Source organism: Saccostrea cucullata, unplaced genomic scaffold, assembly GCF_032062105.1.
Source record: "Saccostrea cucullata isolate Sc308-1 unplaced genomic scaffold, CSIRO_AGI_Scuc_v1 ctg1555, whole genome shotgun sequence".
Classification (NCBI taxonomy): domain Eukaryota; kingdom Metazoa; phylum Mollusca; class Bivalvia; order Ostreida; family Ostreidae; genus Saccostrea; species Saccostrea cuccullata.
In genome coordinates this window covers 68,832-89,337 of record NW_026939099.1, presented here as the reverse complement: position 1 = coordinate 89,337, position 20,506 = coordinate 68,832, and the positions used below count along the sequence as shown (strand labels likewise).

Below are 20,506 nucleotides of genomic sequence, written 5' to 3'. Positions count from 1 at the left end.
GTTTTATCTGTCTGTAACAATAACATCAAGAATCAACCAAGCCCATGACATGTGTAAATAAATGGACTTAATTTTAATTTTCAAGTTGAAACTATTGAACTTTATTGAAAATTTTCGGACAAGTGAAGTTGAATTTCGGACAAGTAAATGTCTTGGTCACTTGTCCGAATGGACAAGTAGGAAAAAAGTTAATGTCGAGCCCTGTATAATGTGTAATTTTTTTTTATAAAGAGATATATGAAAATAGTGTCAAAGCTAATATATTATCATGATATACTAACAATTAATGTATATTTCAAATAATACATGACCAAATTTGCAATTCATTATTATAAATCATAACAGACACATTAATACTATAATTATAAAACATAGATAAAGTGGGATCTAAATTAACTCTGATATATCTATTATATAAACAGAGAATAAAACATCCTATTATAAGCAATTTAATAGAGATTGAACCAAATTTTCTTTGAGTAAATTCTCCAGCAGTAAAAGGTAATTTAATTAAACTGTATTGGATAGAAAAATAGAAGACTTTCTACTCAGGAACAGCAATTAAATATTTATTAAAATAGTTTGATAGCTAATATTATCAGAGCTACATTATTATAGTGATTTTTTATTACATGTTTATATTTTTCTTTTTCATTTGATTGTTACCTCTTTCTTCTTTTCTTCCGTTGGCATCTCAATCACATGTTCCCCACTGCGGGCCCCATTCACAAGTCCTCCTACAAATCAGCCAATCAAATTTCACCATTATCATGTGACAAACCAACTGACCTCTGAACCCACTATTTATTATTACATTCAATTTGATAAGTCAACTCCTGAAACCATGAACATGACAAACATATTACAAGAGCACAAAATAATGAATTATAACTAAATTACATGTAAAACACAATGATAAATCATTCTCTTGTTTGGAATTTTAGTGAAAAGAACTATATGCGGTATATTGCATATGTTTGCCTCCACAAAAGTCAAAATTTGAAAACTTCCTGAAATGTGCTGAATTCAATAAATTGTACGAGAAATATAAGTTAACAGAAAATATTATAGTTCCAGGGCAGTGTGTTCACAATTTCTGTTTTTATGACGTCACAAACTAGTCCTTTTATATCCTTTTTCAGAAAGAGGACAAAATGGACAAAATTTCAACAATTTAACATTTATATCATGTGTGTTCAAACAATATTGACATATTTCATTGATATTATCATTCTACACATTATATCAAAATTTTAATCCTAACACACATGCGCTCGGTGAATTTAAAATATCGAAAAGTACACTTTTCTGCAAAATTCATAAAAAACTGAAATTTACGTCATATTTGTGACGTCATTACGTACATATGACGTCATTAATTATGAAATTATTCAGTGCTTTGAAGTCAGCATATACTCCCCTGTTTAAGGACTTAATTAAATATTACTCCATCAAAGTTTGATTTTGGGGGGCAAATGTTGGTTAATACCGCATATAGTTCTTTGATTTTTGAACGAAAAAAATCAACAATCATACTTGTTCTAAATTATAAACTGAAATAACATAATGTAACAAATATAAACAAGAGCATATAAACAGATCAGTATTTTCACATAAACAAGATTTTCTCCTGCAATGAATTAATAAGCATTGGGTTATATTATGCATTGTTACACAGAATATCATGGATGTAAAATACAAGGTTGGATGTACATGTATTTGTTAGATTAACATCCATCATATGTATATAGTTTTGGGTTACTTTGCGGTCGTTAAGATTTGTTTTAATTATCAGTGTCTTTTGAGAAGTAATGTTGCTACTAAAGAAGCATTTTAGTATGATGTAATTTTTAGTTTGAGAAAAATATTAAAAGCATATACAGATAGAAATATTGTTTTTCTACAGTGAAGTACTTTTTGTTAAGTTCTACAGCAGCTAAGAGAAAAAGCTTAGTTGTCAATGATAGAGTTAAAAAGTCACTAAGAGAGAATCTACAGAGGAAACTATGGGATCACACATGTTTTAATTTTCAACAGAAATCAATAATCTAGAATCCGACACTTATCAGCTTCCTACCAGGGGCAGCAACTGCGGATGATGACGATTTGATTTCAAAAGTGACCTTGACTCCTATTTTTACTCTTTTCAGAATAGGAATAAATTCGTACAAATCCTTTATCTATGTCCACATTGAACATCTCACATCTGAAGAATGCCTTAAACTCTCTTTGTTCAGATTAATTTTTGTTTCTTACATTTTTCTGAATTCCAAAAGTAGCATGGAATCATTGCATTGGTCATTTTATGTATTCCTCCAAGGTATGACTTAAATGAAATAAAAATATAATATCTACATATTAAGCAACTAGTCATCAACAAAGTGTATTTAGGTCCCCAAATGCCTATTTAAGCTGGTTTGACTGTATGAACAATTATTTGTATCCATCAAATGAGGGAAGGTGTTAACTACTAAGAATGAATTTCAATCTCTATGAAATAAACAGAAAACAACAAAACATTATCTGGAATAGGAATTTAAGTAAAGATAAAGGAGACCAGCATTTGAAAAAAAAAATCCAATTCTAAATACAGATATTTTGCCTAAAAGGAAATTTACTCTCTAACAGTTTGCTACATGGCCAAAATTAGTGTCTAAAATTAATTAAAGTTGATGTATATGTATGTTTACCTGTTGAGGTCCATAAAGGTTCATGTCTTTTTGAAGAAATCTTGCATCTTCAAATTTTCATTTCAAATATAAACTTGTTTTATGTTTACTTTGAAGTTTAAGGTAGGACCTCAACATGAAAAGTACCTGGGTAAATATGATTTCCCACAATGCATTCAGGATCTAACAAGCATGGCTACACCAGGAGAAAACCTCGCAAATGGAAAATACCGACCTGTTTGATAGCTGGTGTGGGCGGAGTCAACTTGAGACACCGAGGACTGGATGTCTTTGTATCGATCGACTGCCGCGGACATCAGACCCTCAAGTTCAGACTGAGTGATCTCAGAACTGCTGACCCCTTAAGACAATTGAAGGAAGAATTAGGAATTAAAGTACTGAAAGTTCTGATAGCCAATGGAGAGACTAAGGAATCAAAGTACTAAAAGTTCTGATAGCCAATGGAGAGACTAAGGAATCAAAGTACTAAAAGTTCTGATAGCCAAAGGGGAACTTAGGAATCAAAGTACTAAAAGTTCTGATAGCCAGAGGAGGAACTTAGGAATCAAAGTACTAAAAGTTCTGATAGCCAGAGGAGGAACTTAGGAATCAAAGTACTAAAAGTTCTGATAGCCAATGGAGGAACTACCTAAAGGAATTTAATTACTGAAAGTTCTTAAAGCCAAAGGAGGAACTAGGGAATCAAAGTACTAAAAGTTCTGATAGCCAATGGAGGAACTATGGAATCCAAGGACTAAAAGTCCAGATAGCCAATGGAGGGACTTAGGAATCAAACTATTAAAATTTCTGATAGCACATGAAGGAACTTAGGAATCAAAGTACTAAAAGTTCTGATAATCAATGGAAGAACTTAAGGAATTAAAGTACTAAATGTTCTGAGCGCCAGTGGAGAAACTTAGGAATCAAAGTACTAAAAGTTCTGATACCAATGATAGAATTTTAAACCAAACTAAAGAGAAACGAAATCAAGGTACTGGCTAGCAAGGGTGAATTAGTAATCCAAAATATTGAAATGTACTACAACCATGAAGGAGTTGGGGAAAAAAGGGTCTCCATCATTATACAGTTAAAGTATATCGTTGAGGGAGTCAGCAAGATTCCAGTTCCCCAAGAGCAAGTCTATTTCCCGAGGCGCTTGCACCGGGGGAAATAGGCTTGCTCAAGGGGAACTGGAATCTTGCTGACTCCCGAAATGAAATGTACGTTAACTGTTTTATTATACCAATACAAACAAGACATTTGAAAAAAATTATATTCAATACTGTATTCAGCAACAATGTTTAATTCCAACAGGAATAGATAAAAAATTCGACAAAACAGAATACAGTCATGAAAGGAATTCCATTTCATCAATAAATCAGTTCATTGTCCAAGTTTTTACTTAGTAAAATCGAAAGTAACATTACGCAAATTTGAGCACGCCATTTCTGTTGTCGTTCGCTTCCAGTAGACTGGTTCTTTTTGATTGATATGGGACCAGTTGACTCGCGATGCATTTCGATTTACTAATGAATATTCATGAGTTTATTCGGAACATTTCTAAGTTTGTCGTAAGTTGAAAGAAAATGTCAAGCGTTCCGAATAGGTGTGTATCAGTTCATAAAAAAAACGTACTTTTTTTGCAGGGAATCAGTCTGTTTTGCAGGGAATCGGCTTATTTACAGTGATTTTCAGGAAATCAGCAAAATATATCGATTTACTTTTATATAGTGAAAAATCAGTAGAGGTATAATAATAGTATTATATGCTCATGGTAAAAAGGGAATTATATTTAAGTCACCAAACCATGCAGTAAGTCTCCCTGTCTTAATTACTTAAATACAGAGTCACACCTGTCCTAATTTATTATTTAAAGTCTTGAAAACTATGACATAATAAGAAACTTGTGTCCACAATTCAATAACATTAGTAATATTAATCAAATATGGCAAGTAAACTTATCAGTGAAACTAGTGCAGATTCGTGGAATACCCCTAGCATGGGGAAATAAACTGGACTTAGACCTATTGCAATTAATTCTCAGCCAAGAACTATTACATTGCTACTGATCTTCACTATTGTGTCTAGTTTGAGCTTATGTTTCTCCATTGAAAAGATTATTTCACTCTAATTTATGTAGTTTGTTCTTATCAAATGACCTTGGTTATATGTTATGACATTCTGAAAATAGCCTACATTTGTATCAGCTTTTGGCTTTTCTTTTTCACTCGAAGCACTTATAAGAGGTTTTCTCTTTTACAGAGTTATGAAATCAGAAGCAAATCCACATTTCTATCCCTTTTTATTTTTAACCTTGTCTAACTGACCTTGATTCAGGGCCACAACACACCTCTGGTCAAAAATTATCTTTGTATTAAATTAAGAACTCTTTCCAAGTTAGTTTAAAAGTTTTAAGCAAAGTTTTAAAGTTTCAGACAGAAAGATCAAGAAACACACAAACACAAAATGTTAAATACTATGTTTGAAAAAGATATCCTTAAACATTGTCGGATTCCACAGATATTTTTTCTTTCACCATATGATTCTTCTAAATTGAATTTTTAATGACAACTCTGATTGATTAAATTTTGCAAAATCTGTACAACGTACCCAGAAAGTGAATTTTGTCTCAACCTAGAAGACTTCAAAAATTCTAATCTAGGTTTGGTTACCCTACTGCCTACCCTACAAACACACAAGCCATGAGGTTAATCCTAGACACAGACACCAGCCTTGATTTCCAGATTTACCTTGCACCCCCTCCTCTTCCTCCTCCTGTTCGCGTCTGATTGGGTCACAGCGGTACTCCTCTAGGGACTTCAAGACGTGGATCCCTACCGTGGGCTTCCTCCCAAACTGTCTGTGATCCCGGATCCTTATATTCATGGGAGGCATGTACAGCTCTTCACGGGGCAACATCTATATGCAACATGAGAAAGTTGGTTTACAGTATCGAACATTTATATACTTCAGTATTTTCAATAAATATCATTGCTTTTCAGTATTTAATTGTGATAATAATATACTCACAACATCAAAGAACAAGACATTCTCATTAAAGTTGGGGTTCTTTTTTGTGTTTTTGATAATGCTGGATTCCATCACATGACCTCCACATTCAAATTCCACACTAGGGGAGGTAACTGCTGCCAGCTGGAATTTCTGCATGTTTCTCACACCCCAGCATAGAACCTGTTACAAAATGGTGGTAAAAAATTATATAAATAAGGATTGTAAAATCAAAAGCATAATTTTCTTAATCATATGGGGTCAGGGTGTGACCCAAATCACACATCTTAGAAAATTAATGCAGAGAATTTACACTTTGTTTTTAAATAATCCAGCATATATAAGTAATATTTTAGATGCATGCCATCAAAGTAATATAAATCCCAAGTGCTTGAATATTTGGAATTACCCACTGTCAGTTTTACTGTGATGATATTAAGCCATTCTTACTAGTAAATTTTGTCATAATGTTTTATCCATCAACAAATAAAATTCATAAAATATTTATTTTCTTTATAATACATCAGAGAAAACCAGACTTTACCTCAATGGCTGTTCTCTGCATTACTGGTCTGATTCCATTGGGTACCAGGAAAAGGTCTCCTTTCTTTGGAGGTAAGAATGGTAGGTCTGAGCCAGCAAGCTGCAAGAGATCAACAGGTTTATAGATGATTTATATTGGTGCTCTCTTTCATGGACTGTAAACCAACTTCTGAGAGGATATAATACTGATTTCAAAAGCCATGTTATAAAACTTAATGAATTGTTTATGTGAGATGAAAAAGTACTTTGTATAAACAATATCAGATTGTTGTGTAGTCAAAGTTAAGAGCACAATTCTTGTACTTAAGCTCAATTATGGAACATGCATTGGAAAAGGTATAAAATTTTATGGTGTAATTTTTTTTAAAAGTGTTATTAAAAGAAAAACAGCAAATGCTTGAACAAGTATTTTTTTTCAATTTACCACTCATCATAAATATTATTGTTACCATAAAAGACCACCAATTACCATTTCCATAATTAAAGCAATAAAATTTCATTTCATTACACATTGACCACTTGCTCATGCTTTGATCAGTACAGTATGTGATGCATTAACTGTGGAAGACATATGATATGAGCTATAATAAAGGGAGGGTCATTTATTTTATACATAATATCTACATGGTATTAATATATGTCAGTATATTTACCTAGTATAAATACTTATTCTTTTAACTTCAGATACACAATGTGTATACTTTTTTGATACAAGTGAGTATGAATAAAATACACTGTTTTGATATTTACTGTACTGGAGAGTGTGTGTAGTGTGATATTTCTTTCCTATTATCGTTGGATGCTTTTGAATTTGTATTTAAATATTTCACTAAAAAAACCTTTACAAATTAATATTGTGACTCAATAAAATAGATTTTTTAAAACTTTTAATGTGAAAATTGTCCTTATATTCAGCTTAATTCTAGCCATACAGTGGCAGTATATTACTTAGTTATAATTTATTCCAGAATCACTTTGAGTGCTCCCTATCCCCCCCATCCCCACCCCTCCAGGAATCAGGAATGTCTGGTCATTTGAGTTCATGCATTAACTACAATCAATAGCTGACCTTGTCATGCAAACAGTTTCTACCTACAATTCAGCAAGCAAAAGAAACTGAACAATCTGAATTATGATGGATTACAGAGAGTATTACTGGAACATCATGTCTCTAGTGTCATTTCTCAATCTGAACAGCAAAGATATTTTAAGTGCAAGTCATATCTAACAAGCTTTCCATCTTAATTATGGTGTCTACTCTAAGAGATATTTTCTTAATGTATAATTCTGCTGAGATGTTCACTAATAGCTATTTCTTCAATAAAATATTCTTGAGCAAACTTATGCATTTCATTTCTTATATTTATGGAATGGTATATTTTTACTTGTACTATATCATGATATATGCAATATTGGACTGTACATGATAAATGCATAGTCATCATGAAATGGAAACAGCCATAAGCTTAGAAAGAGTTACTTGACTGAAGTTAGAGAAGTTGTACTTCACATACCCCCATCTTGTCATGTAACTAAGAAAGAGCAAAATTAATTTGCTGTTATGCAATTAAATAACTTCTTACATTTCATTATATTGTATAAGTTAATCCTCTCAAAGGTTTACTAATTTTTTTTTTTGGTATTTCATTGACAGTAACTACAACCAGAAGTCTCTGTTGAGACGGTAGCTCTACTGGTTTATACTTAAAACAAAGGAAGAGAAAAGTAGCAGTTGGGACTTGAAACATTAAAACAGCAATAAATAGAAAAATGATCCTTGCCGTTCATCAAAATAAAAACTGATGCACAGAATGATGTATCTTCATATAGTCTACTTGTGTGCCAAGTTATATTGAAATCGTTTTGAAAGAATTTCACAGAAATTTCTATTTTTAGTAGGAGGAGTGCAGCTTTGTATCTTGAAAGAATTTCACAGAAATTTCTATTTTTAGTAACCATGGCAACACCATTCATCGAAATCAAAAACCAATGCACAAAATTAGGTATCTTAGTGTTGTCTACTTGTGTGCCAAGTTATATTGAAATTGAACCAAAACTGTAGGAGGAGTAGCATTTTGAAAGAATTTCAAAGAAATTTCTATTTTTAGTTAACCATGACAACACCATTCATCGAAATCAAAAACCGATGCACAGAAAATTTTATGTATCTTAGTGTAGTCTACTTGTGTGCCAAGTTATATTGAAATGGGACTAAAACTGTAGGAGGAGTAGCATTTTGAAAAATTGTTTACAGACAGACAGACGGACGGACGTACGACGGACACATTACTATCACATAAGCTCTTCTGGTCTCTGACCAGTAGAGCTAAAAATTCACAAAGTTAAAACTAGGGGTGAACCAAAAATATGTCACACAAGGTGCACAAAATTAAGCTAATTTACACCCCTCCTGAATATGTATATGTACAAAATATACTACTTGTAAAAAGCTCAGGCAGATATTATATTCCAACTTAGTCTGTATCAATTTGATATCTGAATCTTGGTTTCACTGAACTCAAAACCAATGGTATTAATGCTGACATCAACTAATCAAGATTTAAGCATAATGTGAAACCCTGAACATCAACTAACTTCTAATTGTGGAAGAAAATAGCCTTTAAAAGATAATACTATATAGAGAAATACTTGGTCACTGATAGGAGGAGCTAATTGTGATTAATTGCAGAAGCTAGAAAATGTATTATCTGCCTGGTAACCTGTGATTCCTAATTCTCTTTCCTAAAATATTTCTACTTCAATGTAGTAAATAAAAAGTTCATATGTTTCAAACATATAATAAGCTAAACTGTATTTAAACAATAATAAAAGATCCTAAACTATAAACTTTGACCTTGACCTCTGACCATGTGACACGTTTCTATCACCTTTTATTTATGTAGTAAATAAGAAGTTGCAGAATACAAGGAACTTGAGTTATCCAGAGGGAAACATTGATTACTGAATAAAACCTTCATTTTGATATGGGACCCAACATTTCTGAAACAAGACTTGCACCTCAAATTGACCAAGATAGGTTTTATATATAGTTATAAATAGTTTTGGACAGGGTTGGTGGAAGTTAGTAGAATCCACAGCATACTAAGTGACTAGCCTCTAGTGTTAGTACTAGTATAACACCACCAGGGGGCGTTAGTGTACTGACCAGACTTTCCATTGAAGCATTCTTGTCTGGCACCTGAATATTATAAAGTGATCAAAATCAAAGGCCTGAATGTACTCACACTGTATTTGTATGGTATCTAATGTATTCAAGCATAGAAAATGAAATCAGAGTTCTAAACGTATATACTGTTTGTGTATGATATATCTTTGATGCAGTTAGTTTTTTTTAAACTGGTTATTGAAGAATCTATGGTAAAATAGGTATCCAAAGCAATAATTCATAGAAAAAAGGAAAAATAGAAGAATTAATTCCACAACCAAATCTACTTAAACTTAAGTTGAAAATCTGAGGTTTGGAAGCAATTCTACTACATCTGCCAATCAAAATACAAAGATTTTGTGATAAATTTTATTCTCTTCAATTCTGTTCTTATACGATAGCAGTTGCAATTTAATTTGAAAGGGATGTACTAAATTCTTGAGCAAGTTGAGACTAAATCAAACAAGAGGCCCATTGAGAAGCTTTGACCATTCTGTTCTTTAAATTTCCCCCTTGTTATACATAATGCATCCCCACCCTACCCCACTGATCATAATTTAGACATTTTGAAATCTACACTACCCCATGATCCTTCAATTGGCAAATATGTTTCAGCTTTTTTAGCCCAGTGGTTCCTGAGAAGAAGATTTTCAAAGATTTTTCCTATATATTTCTATGTAAAACTTTGATTCCCCAAAAAGATGATTCCTAAAATTTAGAATTTACACTACCCCAGAATACTTCCACATATAGCTTCACTTTTTCTGGCCCAGTGGTTCTTGAGAAAAAGATTTTCAAAGATTTTTCATATATATTTCTATATAAAACTTTGATTCCCCATTGTGGCCCCGCCCTTCCCCCGGGGGTCATTATTTGAACAATTTAGAATCTACATTATATAAGGATGCTTCCACATAAGTTTCAGCTTTTCTGGCCCAGTGGTTCTTGAGAAAAAGATTTTCAAAGATTTTTCCTATATATTTCTATATAAAACTTGGATTCCCCATTGTGGCCCCCCCTTCCCCCGGGGGTCATGATTTGAACAATTTAGAATCTACATTATACCAGGATGCTTCCACATAAGTTTCAGCTTTTCTGGCCCAGTGGTTCTTGATTTTCAAAGATTTTTCCTATATATTTCTATATAAAACTTTGATACCCCATTGTGGCCCGCCCTTCCCCCGGGGGTCATGATTTGAACAATTTAGAATCTACATTATACCAGGATGCTTCCACATAAGTTTCAGCTTTTCTGGCCCAGTGGTTCTTGAGAAGAAGATTTTCAAAGATTTTTCCTATATATTTCTATATAAAACTTTGAGTGGCCCGCCCTTCCCCCGGGGGTCATGATTTGAACAATTTAGAATCTACACTACCCCAGGATGCTTCCACATAAGTTTCAGCTTTACTGGCCCAGTGGTTCTTGAGAAGAAGATTTTTTAATGACCCAACCCTATTTTTCTCTTTTCTTGATTATCTCCCCTTGCGAGGGGATATGTCCCTTCATTTTAACAATCTAAATTCCCCTTCACCCAAGGATGCTTTGTACCAAGTTTGGTCAAAATTGGCCCAGTGGTTCTTGAGAAGAAGTCAAAAATGTGAAAAGTTTACAGACAGACGGACAGACTGACAGTCAGACGGACGGACAGACAGACGGACGGACGACGGACACAATGTGATCAGAAAAGCTCACTTGAGCCTTCGGCTCAGGTGAGCTAAAAATTATTGAAAATTCAAATCATACTTCCAGTTAAAAAGAATACTCAGGTCTAAAGAAACTAAAGGTAAAGAGAATTAATATTACTGTCACCATGTTGTCCTCTGCCAAATTTTGGTCATTAAAGGGAAATAACTCATTTTACCTCATATCCCTGATCCTAATGATGTTTTTTTATTGAGGAGAGAGGTTAGTATAGAAAGATATACAGTGTTATAGATGTACTCAGATAAATATACAAAAAATAATTCGAAAATTAAACTTCAAAATATAAAAACAAATTTTGAAAGAGCCATATATTTAACAAATCTTCTAAATTCACATTACAGATGAAAAAGTATACTTTGAAATTAAGTACTGTTTTTCTATTGTAAGTTAGAATCCCATTAAATAAGAATTAGATGATATGGGTGTAAACGACAGAGTCAGATTATCATTATTTTATTTAATTTCTACAACATTAAGGCTAATCTCATAAATCTGAAGGTCTATAGAAATCTATTCTGAGTTTACAAATTTTATGTCAATTCCTACTTAATAGTAGGAATACTTTAATAAATAAAATAAGTATGGTTTTGGCAAACTAAAGGACAAATTTGCTATTTCTAAAAATTTGGTTCAATGACTACATCTACAGCTTTATTGGTAATCTGGGCCATTAACATACTCTTAACATGTAACGAGATAAGATAATCTTATGACTTTTTGAGACTGTCATTTATTCCCATCAGTTTATAGAGTCTGAGCTTGAGATCAGAACTATCTCAGAGTGATATCTTGGAAGCATACCAGGAAGAGTTCAAATGCGGCCAGCAGTTCCCCTCCATCTTCTGGCCCACGCGTGATTGGGTACCACTGTAGAACAGGCATGCGGGCATCGGACGGGTCAAGCTTCACCATCGGGTGGGCCTTCGTTCTGCCCAGGAACTCATTGGACCCCTGAAAATCAGATAAAACACATTAATAGGGTTTAACTAAATGTTGCTGTGTTGAACAATTGATGGTCAAGCTTACACTGCTATATACCCGTCATGTCATTGTATTCTGTAAAAAGTTATGTATTTTTCTTTTTTGAGAGTTAGTGAGGAATTTCACTTTTTGTTACAGTGTCCCCTTTATTCTTGAGTACTAGCGATAGGATTAAAGAGCATAGAATTGCAGAAATCAAAAATCAATATGCAGTTTATAAAACATGCTGATCTTTCATTTCACTACACTTTTTGATTAATATGGTCTTTAATTGCTATATGACACAAAAGTTACTGACTAATCTGAATTTGAACTTACAAACTTATCGTAATCAAATATTTCAATAACAACTTCTGGGGGGTTCTCCTCTAATGCCTGGGGGTCACCGTAGATTTCAATTTCCTCAAAAATCAGAGTTTGGTCCCAGGTGGGGCAGAGAGACTTCTCCATTCTCTCCGTCACTGAGCTCTGGGTCAGGAAGGAAATGCGGGCGTACGGGTCTGAAATACACGGGGGACGATTAGTCTGGGTAAGGTTGCTTAATTTTATAAAAATCATGTACAGTCTGCATTAGAAGTAGTGTTTATTTTTTACGGGTCTGAAAAACACGGACAGAAGATTAGTCTGAATAAGGACCTCTACATTTACATACAGCTGCCATATAATATACAGAAGAAACAGTTGTCTGCTCTTTTTTGATGTTTAAAAAATTTTTGTTTATATGTAGTATTGGTGAGTATGAGAAATACAGTCAGGGAGCCAGTCATTTGCTCTTTATTTGATGTTTAATAATTTTCTGTATATGTAGTATTGGTCAGTATGAGAAGTACAGTCAGGGAGCCAGTCATTTGCTCTTTATTTGATGTTTAATAATTTTCTGTATATGTAGTATTGGTCAGTATGAGAAGTACAGTCAGGGAGCCAGTCATTTGCTCTTTATTTGATGTTGAAAGGTACTTGGACACAGATTTGAAGTTAATATTTTCTCATTTTTTCTGTATAATATAACGAATTATATATTTTAATAGCATTTCACACAAAAATTAATTAAAAATCTTATTTCGTTTAAAAGTTATTAAAACTTTAAATTTTTTGGCTTTGTACACATCCTTGCATTTCACAGGGTATTCTTAATCCTTAAAAAGTGGCATTTTGATGTGTTTTAATGAGGAATATTAAAACGTTTATCAAGTAAAATAATTCTATTCAGAGTAGAAATGTTAGAAAGCAAAACACCTTCACAAGTATGGTCATTCCGAACTAAGAGATGTGTGCAGATTTAAGCAAATCGAGAATACTCGTGTTATGTACACAGTTTTTGTAAACAAGGCTCGGTATATATTTAGAATCATCACGTTAATCATCACAGTCTGCTTACCACAACTGCACGGAAATATATTGTGTGTATGTTTTGCTTTCCAACGTGTCTACTCTGAATTTTCTAAAAATAGCATTAATATTTTTCATTTATACAAAACGAGATTGCCACTTTTCCTAAGGATTAAGAATAAAATTAAATTTGTGAGAGTGCAACGATATCAAAATTAAACTTTTACAAAATATATAAGTCGTAATATTAGGCCAGGTAAAATTAATCTTTAGAAGCAAAAAAATTGGGGCGGGTGGGCGGATTTTATTTTTTATTTTTTATAATTGTTAATTTATATTTAGGCCTAAGTATCAACAAAACAATGGACGCCCGCAACAAATTATCAAGTACACATTATACGGCACATCCTGAACAAAATGAGGTAGGGATACCAATGAATTGTGTATGTGTGACTTCTTATTTTGCAAAATCTATATAAATGTTCTAATAATTTTTTTTAAAAATCTAGGCCTTCTCTTAAGTCTGTCTACGATGTTGTAGATTTTTTTTATTATTTCAAAGCTAAGTCACACAGTTGGAGATCGTTATTATATATGACTTGACCAGGTATCATTTTCCTCGTCTATTTTACTTAGTTACAATCTCTCTACATACTTGCTCCTGCCAGTGATGGTATCTATGTGTGTTTATGCTATTTTTTTTTCTCTGCCTTCTCTATACTGACAAATTATCTTTTCCTTACACATTTAAACTGCTTATATTGCCGATTTTTCTCCATTCTTCACATGGCGTTTTAATTTGCTATAAATAGCGACACGCGACTTTTAATACAGACGGGAGATAACTCTTTAACTTTGACCCAAATTCTTACTGAATAAAAATGCATGGAAATACCCAAAAATCAAAATAAAAAACATCGGGGCGGGACATTTTGAGAGGGGCGGGCGGGGATGCGATTAATTTTATATGGCCTTATAGCAAATCTGTGTCCAAGTCCTTTAATAATTTTCTTTATGTCAAGTCTTCATCCTGTATCCCCGGCCATAAGTTGGTAAACATAGGCCCTCAACTGGTACTTGTATGGCTCTGAAAGAATGCAAATTCATTTTTAGTTTTTATCTTGTATATCAAAGGGAAAAAAATGATTAAGGATTAAATAAACTGATGAAATTTGACAGGAGCAGTTAAAATTCAAAGCACTACCGGTATATCTTTTCATACTTATTACAATTAAAACTTTACAGGTTTGTTCAGCTAATTCAAAATTAAACACATCGTAAAGAAATGAAGATCTATATAAATTTTAAACTTACCCAAGTATTTATTTTGAAGAAAAATCAATTTTTTTTTAAACAATGTAAGAATACGAGAAAAGAACTTTTGCGATTTTCACTCATCATGACAATCAATGGATGATCAGCTGATACTGAGGCTAGGAATTATTTCTGTCTTTCATATTTAATGATTTAAGGTCCGCTTACTTTTGAATGTCAGGAACATTCTTGGAGCTGCGTATGCTGCATTGAAGTCTTCTTTGTCATCTTCATCCTGTAAAACAAGTTAATTACTCTTAGTCTGAGGGTCAGATACAGAAAAAGATTAGGTTTATTAAAATGACAGTCAGAATTTATCTCAATCTAGTAAAGCTTGTCTGAATATCTTTGAATGAAGGTGACAAGTGTTAGTATTTTTGACAGGTTTTAGATAGGATATCAATCTCTTTTATTTCATACTATTAGAATGATATACATCCATCACAGAAATTTTTAAGATTACATATTTGGTATGAGACTTATTTATGAAGACTCTAACATTGTTAAATTCCTTGCAACATTCTTTGATAATCTGTATATAAATGTATGCCAATATCATCTATTTCGTTACCTAGTGGGTATTCTTTCAATTACTTGACTATATATATTACAAGTATTATAACATACACAATATGTATATTCAATATATCTGTTGTGGATGCATTTATCAATGCATGATATACAATATAATAGCTCTCATTATTACATGTCTATGAAAGCTCATATCTTTCTATCATTTGGATATTTCTTCTGTTTTTTGTAGGTTTGTAAATCTTGTGTAACGGGAGAGGAGAAAATGCAGCGGACCAGACTGGGATTCAAACCCTGGCCCCCTGAAACTCCAGTCAGGTGCTCTACAGACTGAGCTATCTGGCCACCGGCAATCGAACCCGGCTGACCGACACACTTGATAACTTTCCCATGAGCATAATCTTACCTGCTGGTAAAAAAATCTTGTATTTAGTACCACTAATCCACCCAAGGACTGACAAGTGAAAGTTTTGGCAGGATCTAAGGAATCTGGGTTGTCATTGAGGGCATGTTATAATGTTAAAAAATTCCTACTCTTTTATTATAAAATGTGTTCCTCCATTTTAATGAAAGATTGGGTAATACCAATAGCTTTTAAAAAAAAATTCAATAACGAAAAAAAATTGGATACTGGACAAGAGGGCTCCCCATCCCCCTACCCCCCCCCCCCCCTCAAAAAATGCCTTTTCTACATGTTGATAATAAAAGCCTGCAGTTTTTGTTGTTTCATTTTTTTAACAGTGGATTCATTGCCCTTTTAAGTTCAATTAAGTTCTCATGATCTCTCAGTGTGAATTTAAAATGCAATACAAGTAATAACAACATGCTGAAATAATAATTCAGACCAGAAAACAGAATTATGACAGGGTAACATTATAGATAACTCCTACCTTTTTCTTTTTCTGTAAAATTCCCAAATTCAGCATGATTTTATCTTAATGATACACTTAGTTGATACTGAAGAATAGGAATTCCCCCATAGCCAGCTTTCCCCAAAATCTGCACTCTAGAGTAAGAATTCCCCCAAGGGGAAATCTCACAATGGAGCCATATTTCCCTCTTTCTTTCTCAGAGTAGGATTTCATTACATTTTTTCAATACTATTGTTTGGCTTTACATTTATATGAAGTCAACTGATTTTTTTAAAAAGGAAATTATTTTCAATCAAGATTCATTTAAATTAAGAATGAAATCTTAGATCGTTTAAATTAAGAATGAAATCTTAGACATAGTTAAAAAAACAAAATAAAGATGAGGCGCTACTCTTGCAAGCCAACTTGAAAGCAAAGGGATGTCCCTTAGACCCCAGCAATGTTATATACTATATTTAAAGGGAAAGAGCTATTTTCTAATCATGTTTTTGCTCCTATAAAAATCCTTGACATTGACAGCTATTTTTGATATTTAAACCCCTTTTGATGAAGGTTCGGCTGATAATTTTTATAGAGAAATGAAACAATGAAAAAAATAAAGATGGTGGAAATGACAATACTAATAAATAAACTTAGAACCAAAAAAGACCTGAACTGAGCCTTAAACTACAGGGGAGGTAATAAAATTTTGCAGTGGTTTCACTGCGGATTGAACGCAATGATCGTTCAGTGGAAACTAAAAGTCAATACATCAAGTTATAACATGCTGAAACAATCATTCCATCAACAGATTCAGGCCAGGCTAACAGTATACAAATCTCCTACCTTCTTCTTTTTCTGTAAAATTCCCAAAGTTAATGCGATATATTATATAAATAACAAAGTCGGCTTGTATAGTTAACATTATCATTTGAGAATGCATGAGTATCCTAAAGAACAAGTATTTTCATGCATTGCCAAGCTATTTCTGTGAAGCCAACAAAAGCCATTACAGCTGCTTTGAAGGAAAATAGATTTTGTAAATTTACAAGGAGAGTTCTCTCTAATAAAGTTAGGTTAGTAACCATTGCTCACTGTCCATATTTATAATTTTTCTGACTCATCATACGTTTGGTTTCATGATCTCGTGGGGTCCCACAAAGTTTTCATTTCACGAAGACCTAATATACTCTGTACATTAATGAAAAATATACTCCAAACATTATAAACAATGAGAATACTTTTGGAGTCTGTTTTAATTTTTTTTTTTTGGGGGGGGGGGGTCATTCATTTTTAGAATAGAACATTCTTGTCTGTTATTAACAATCAAAAATTGATGAATATGTTTTTTTTAAGGAAAATATTCACAATACTTCAGATACGGGACATCTAATGTACATGTATTTTACCTCAAAATTCATGGCGAAGAAGCAGTCAGCTCCCTTCTTCTCGCAGACCATCTTCCTGTGCCAGCGTCGTCGCCGAACCATGTCCATGGTGCGTTCAGTGTGGTGGAACTTGAGGTTAAACAAGGGAGCGTACTCCCAGCCTTCAGCGGCTTCCTCCATCTTCTTCTCCTACAGAAAAATCAGTCAGGTGTAAAACACTGTTTATTTAACTGACCTGATTAAGTAAAATTTTGTTTTTTTCCCTGTGATAGAACTGCAAGGCTTAAAGGTACTTGGACACAGATTTGAAGTTCATATTTTCTCTATAGTATTACGACTTATATATTTTAATAGCATTTCACACAAAAATTAATTAAAAATCTTATTTCATTTAAAAGTTATTAAAACTTTAAATTCTAAAATATTAATACTATAATGCAGAAAATTCAGAGTAGACATGTTCGACAGCAAAACAAACACACAATTTATTGTCAGTCCATGCAGTTAAGGTGAACAGACTTTGGCGATTGAACGCACCCGGTGAATCGTAAACACCAAACAATAACAGAGCTCTTGCCCTGTTTACAAAAACTGTGTTCATAACACAAGTGTGATCGATTTGCAAAACTCTGTACACAACGGAATGACGATACTTGTAAAGGGGTTTTGCTTTCTAACATTTCTACTCTGAGTAATATTATTTTTCTGGATTTATGTTTTAATATTTCTCATTAATACACAACAAGATTGCCACTTTTCCTAAGGATTAAGAATAAAGTTAAAATTTGTGAAAGTGCAAGGGCGTGTCAATCAAACCCGCCAAAAAATTAAAATTTTAATAACTTTTAAATGAAGTAAGATTTTTAATTAATTTTTGTGTGAAATGGTATTTAAATATATAATTCTTCATATTACACAGAAAATATTAACTTCAAATCTGTGTCTAAGTACCTTTAATGAAACCATTACGAACACCATTAAGGAAATTCTTTATAGATAGAACTCTGACAATACTCCAACAGATCTGATTCAAATATTATTTATTTAGGCAAAAAAAAAAAAAATTAATAGTTTCTCAAGCCAAAATATTCAAAATTCAATGCGGCAGGCAGGATTTTTATTTTGGGAAGCAGGTTTTACACCTTTTTTTGTAAGTTATTTGTGCAGTTAAATGATATCTACTAATTCTTCAGTTTTGTTCTCTGAAATTAATTATAATATGTACCGGTATTCAACATTAAATAATAACTAGAAATATGTCCATAGGACGTGAATGCCCCGCCGAGGATATATTAGTAAAGCAAATGAAAATTTGTATGTGTATAAAATTTGATCAGTTTGGTTCAGGTAGGGCTTATAATTACTAGGGAATAAAAATGTAGGTCAGATCCAGCATCCGAAGCAAGTCTGGTAGTGTCCATCCCTAGATGCATCATCCATGCAAGTTTGGTTCAGGTAGGGCTTATAGTTACTTGGGAATGAAAATATAGGTCAGATCTGCATCCGAAGCAAATCTGGTAGTGTCCATCCTAGATGCATCATCCATGCAAGTTTGGTTCAGGTAGGGCTTATAGTTACTTGGGAATGAAAATGTAGGTCAGATCCAGCATCCGAAGCAAGTCTGATAGTGTCCATCCCTAGATGCATCATCCATGCAAGTTTGGTTCAGGTAGGGCTTATAGTTACTTAGGAATGAAAATATAGGTCAGATCCGCATCCGAAGCAAGTCTGGTAGTGTCCATCCTTAGATGCATCATCCATGCAAGTTTGGTTCAGGTAGGGCTTATATTTACTTAGGAATGAAAATATAGGTCAAATCCGCATCCGAAGCAAGTCTGGTAGTGTCCATCCCTAGATGCATCATCCATGCAAGTTTGGTTCAGGTAGGGCTTATAGTTACTTGGGAATGAAAATGTAGGTCAGATCCAGCATCCGAAGCAAGTCTGGTAGTGTCCATCCTTAGATGCATCATCCATGCAAGTTTGGTCCAAGTTGGGCTTAACGAAAGTTCATTAGGAATGGACCTGCTCCAAAAACTTTAATCTGGTCACTCATCTGGAAAATATAGGTCAGATCCAGCATCCGAAGCAAGTCTGGTAGTGTTCATCCCTAGATGCATCATCCGTGCAAGTTTGTATCCACATGTGAAGTTTGATAACACCATCTTGAATGGTATGTTTAAAACTGAGCTAAACACTAATTTAAGAAAAGTGAGGTCAAGGTCAAAGGAAAGGTCAAGGTCAAAAAATGTTGATGCAGTTGCATAGCTCTCATCAATATCTATCAATATATGAAGTTTGATGAAAATATCTTGAATAGTTACTTTGAAACTTAGCTTTGAACAGAGCTAAACGCAAAGTATGACGGAAGGACGGAAGACGGACATGACAAACACTATATGCCCCGGCCATATTCATGGCGGGGCATAAAAACGTCTTTCTTAGCATTTATGAAAAGGGGAATAACTCGATTTTCTTTTTCAACTTGGAAAAATAGAAAATTGAGTTATTTACCTTTTCAATATGTCAATAAAATTGATCAATGCGGCGGTGCCTGAGAAACTACTGATTTTTTTTGGCCTTAAATAATCATTTTCTCTCATTATTTTTTCTTTACCTTAAAAGATTGTCATTTACCGTTATATCAGTTTTATAATTACACACTTTATACTTTTTTTTTTCTTTTATATGGATTTTCAAAAGACTACATTTCATCATACACTCATATCCATGAAATGTTTCACTTTAAAATAAACACAAGGAACATTTTCTTGAGAAATACTTTTTTCATCGCAAGGAAATTGATTCATGCTGGGAGACTCAAAATATTTACTTAAATTTATGACACAAATTCAAAAATTTTAAGTATTCAATGACATTCAGAATCACTGCATGCTAACTACATGTAGCTTACCAGAAAGACAACAGCAATTGAAGGGTTAGAATAGAGTCAAATTTTTATCTACCTTAAAATAAATGTACAGTGGACCTTCAGATATCCGGACGCCAGATATCCGGATG

At 33.2% G+C, this 20,506-nt stretch overlaps 1 protein-coding gene across 1 annotated transcript in view; it reads right to left on the bottom strand.

Moving 5' to 3' along the window:
- Positions 1-635: 635 nt before the first annotated feature.
- The window catches only part of LOC134252228 (dysferlin-like), a 63,846-nt gene continuing 43,975 nt past the window's right edge, over positions 636-20,506 (bottom strand). Inside the window, exons 27-37 of the mRNA XM_062734649.1 lie at positions 17,508-17,675; positions 14,885-14,951; positions 14,433-14,489; positions 12,392-12,582; positions 11,894-12,043; positions 9,388-9,420; positions 6,223-6,321; positions 5,700-5,861; positions 5,420-5,588; positions 2,905-3,030; positions 636-737 (exon numbers count right to left, since the gene is read on the bottom strand). Coding sequence (XP_062590633.1) covers positions 652-737; positions 2,905-3,030; positions 5,420-5,588; positions 5,700-5,861; positions 6,223-6,321; positions 9,388-9,420; positions 11,894-12,043; positions 12,392-12,582; positions 14,433-14,489; positions 14,885-14,951; positions 17,508-17,675 — 1,308 coding nt within the window. The 3' untranslated portion in view covers positions 636-651. The remainder of the gene's footprint in view (positions 738-2,904; positions 3,031-5,419; positions 5,589-5,699; positions 5,862-6,222; positions 6,322-9,387; positions 9,421-11,893; positions 12,044-12,391; positions 12,583-14,432; positions 14,490-14,884; positions 14,952-17,507; positions 17,676-20,506) is intronic.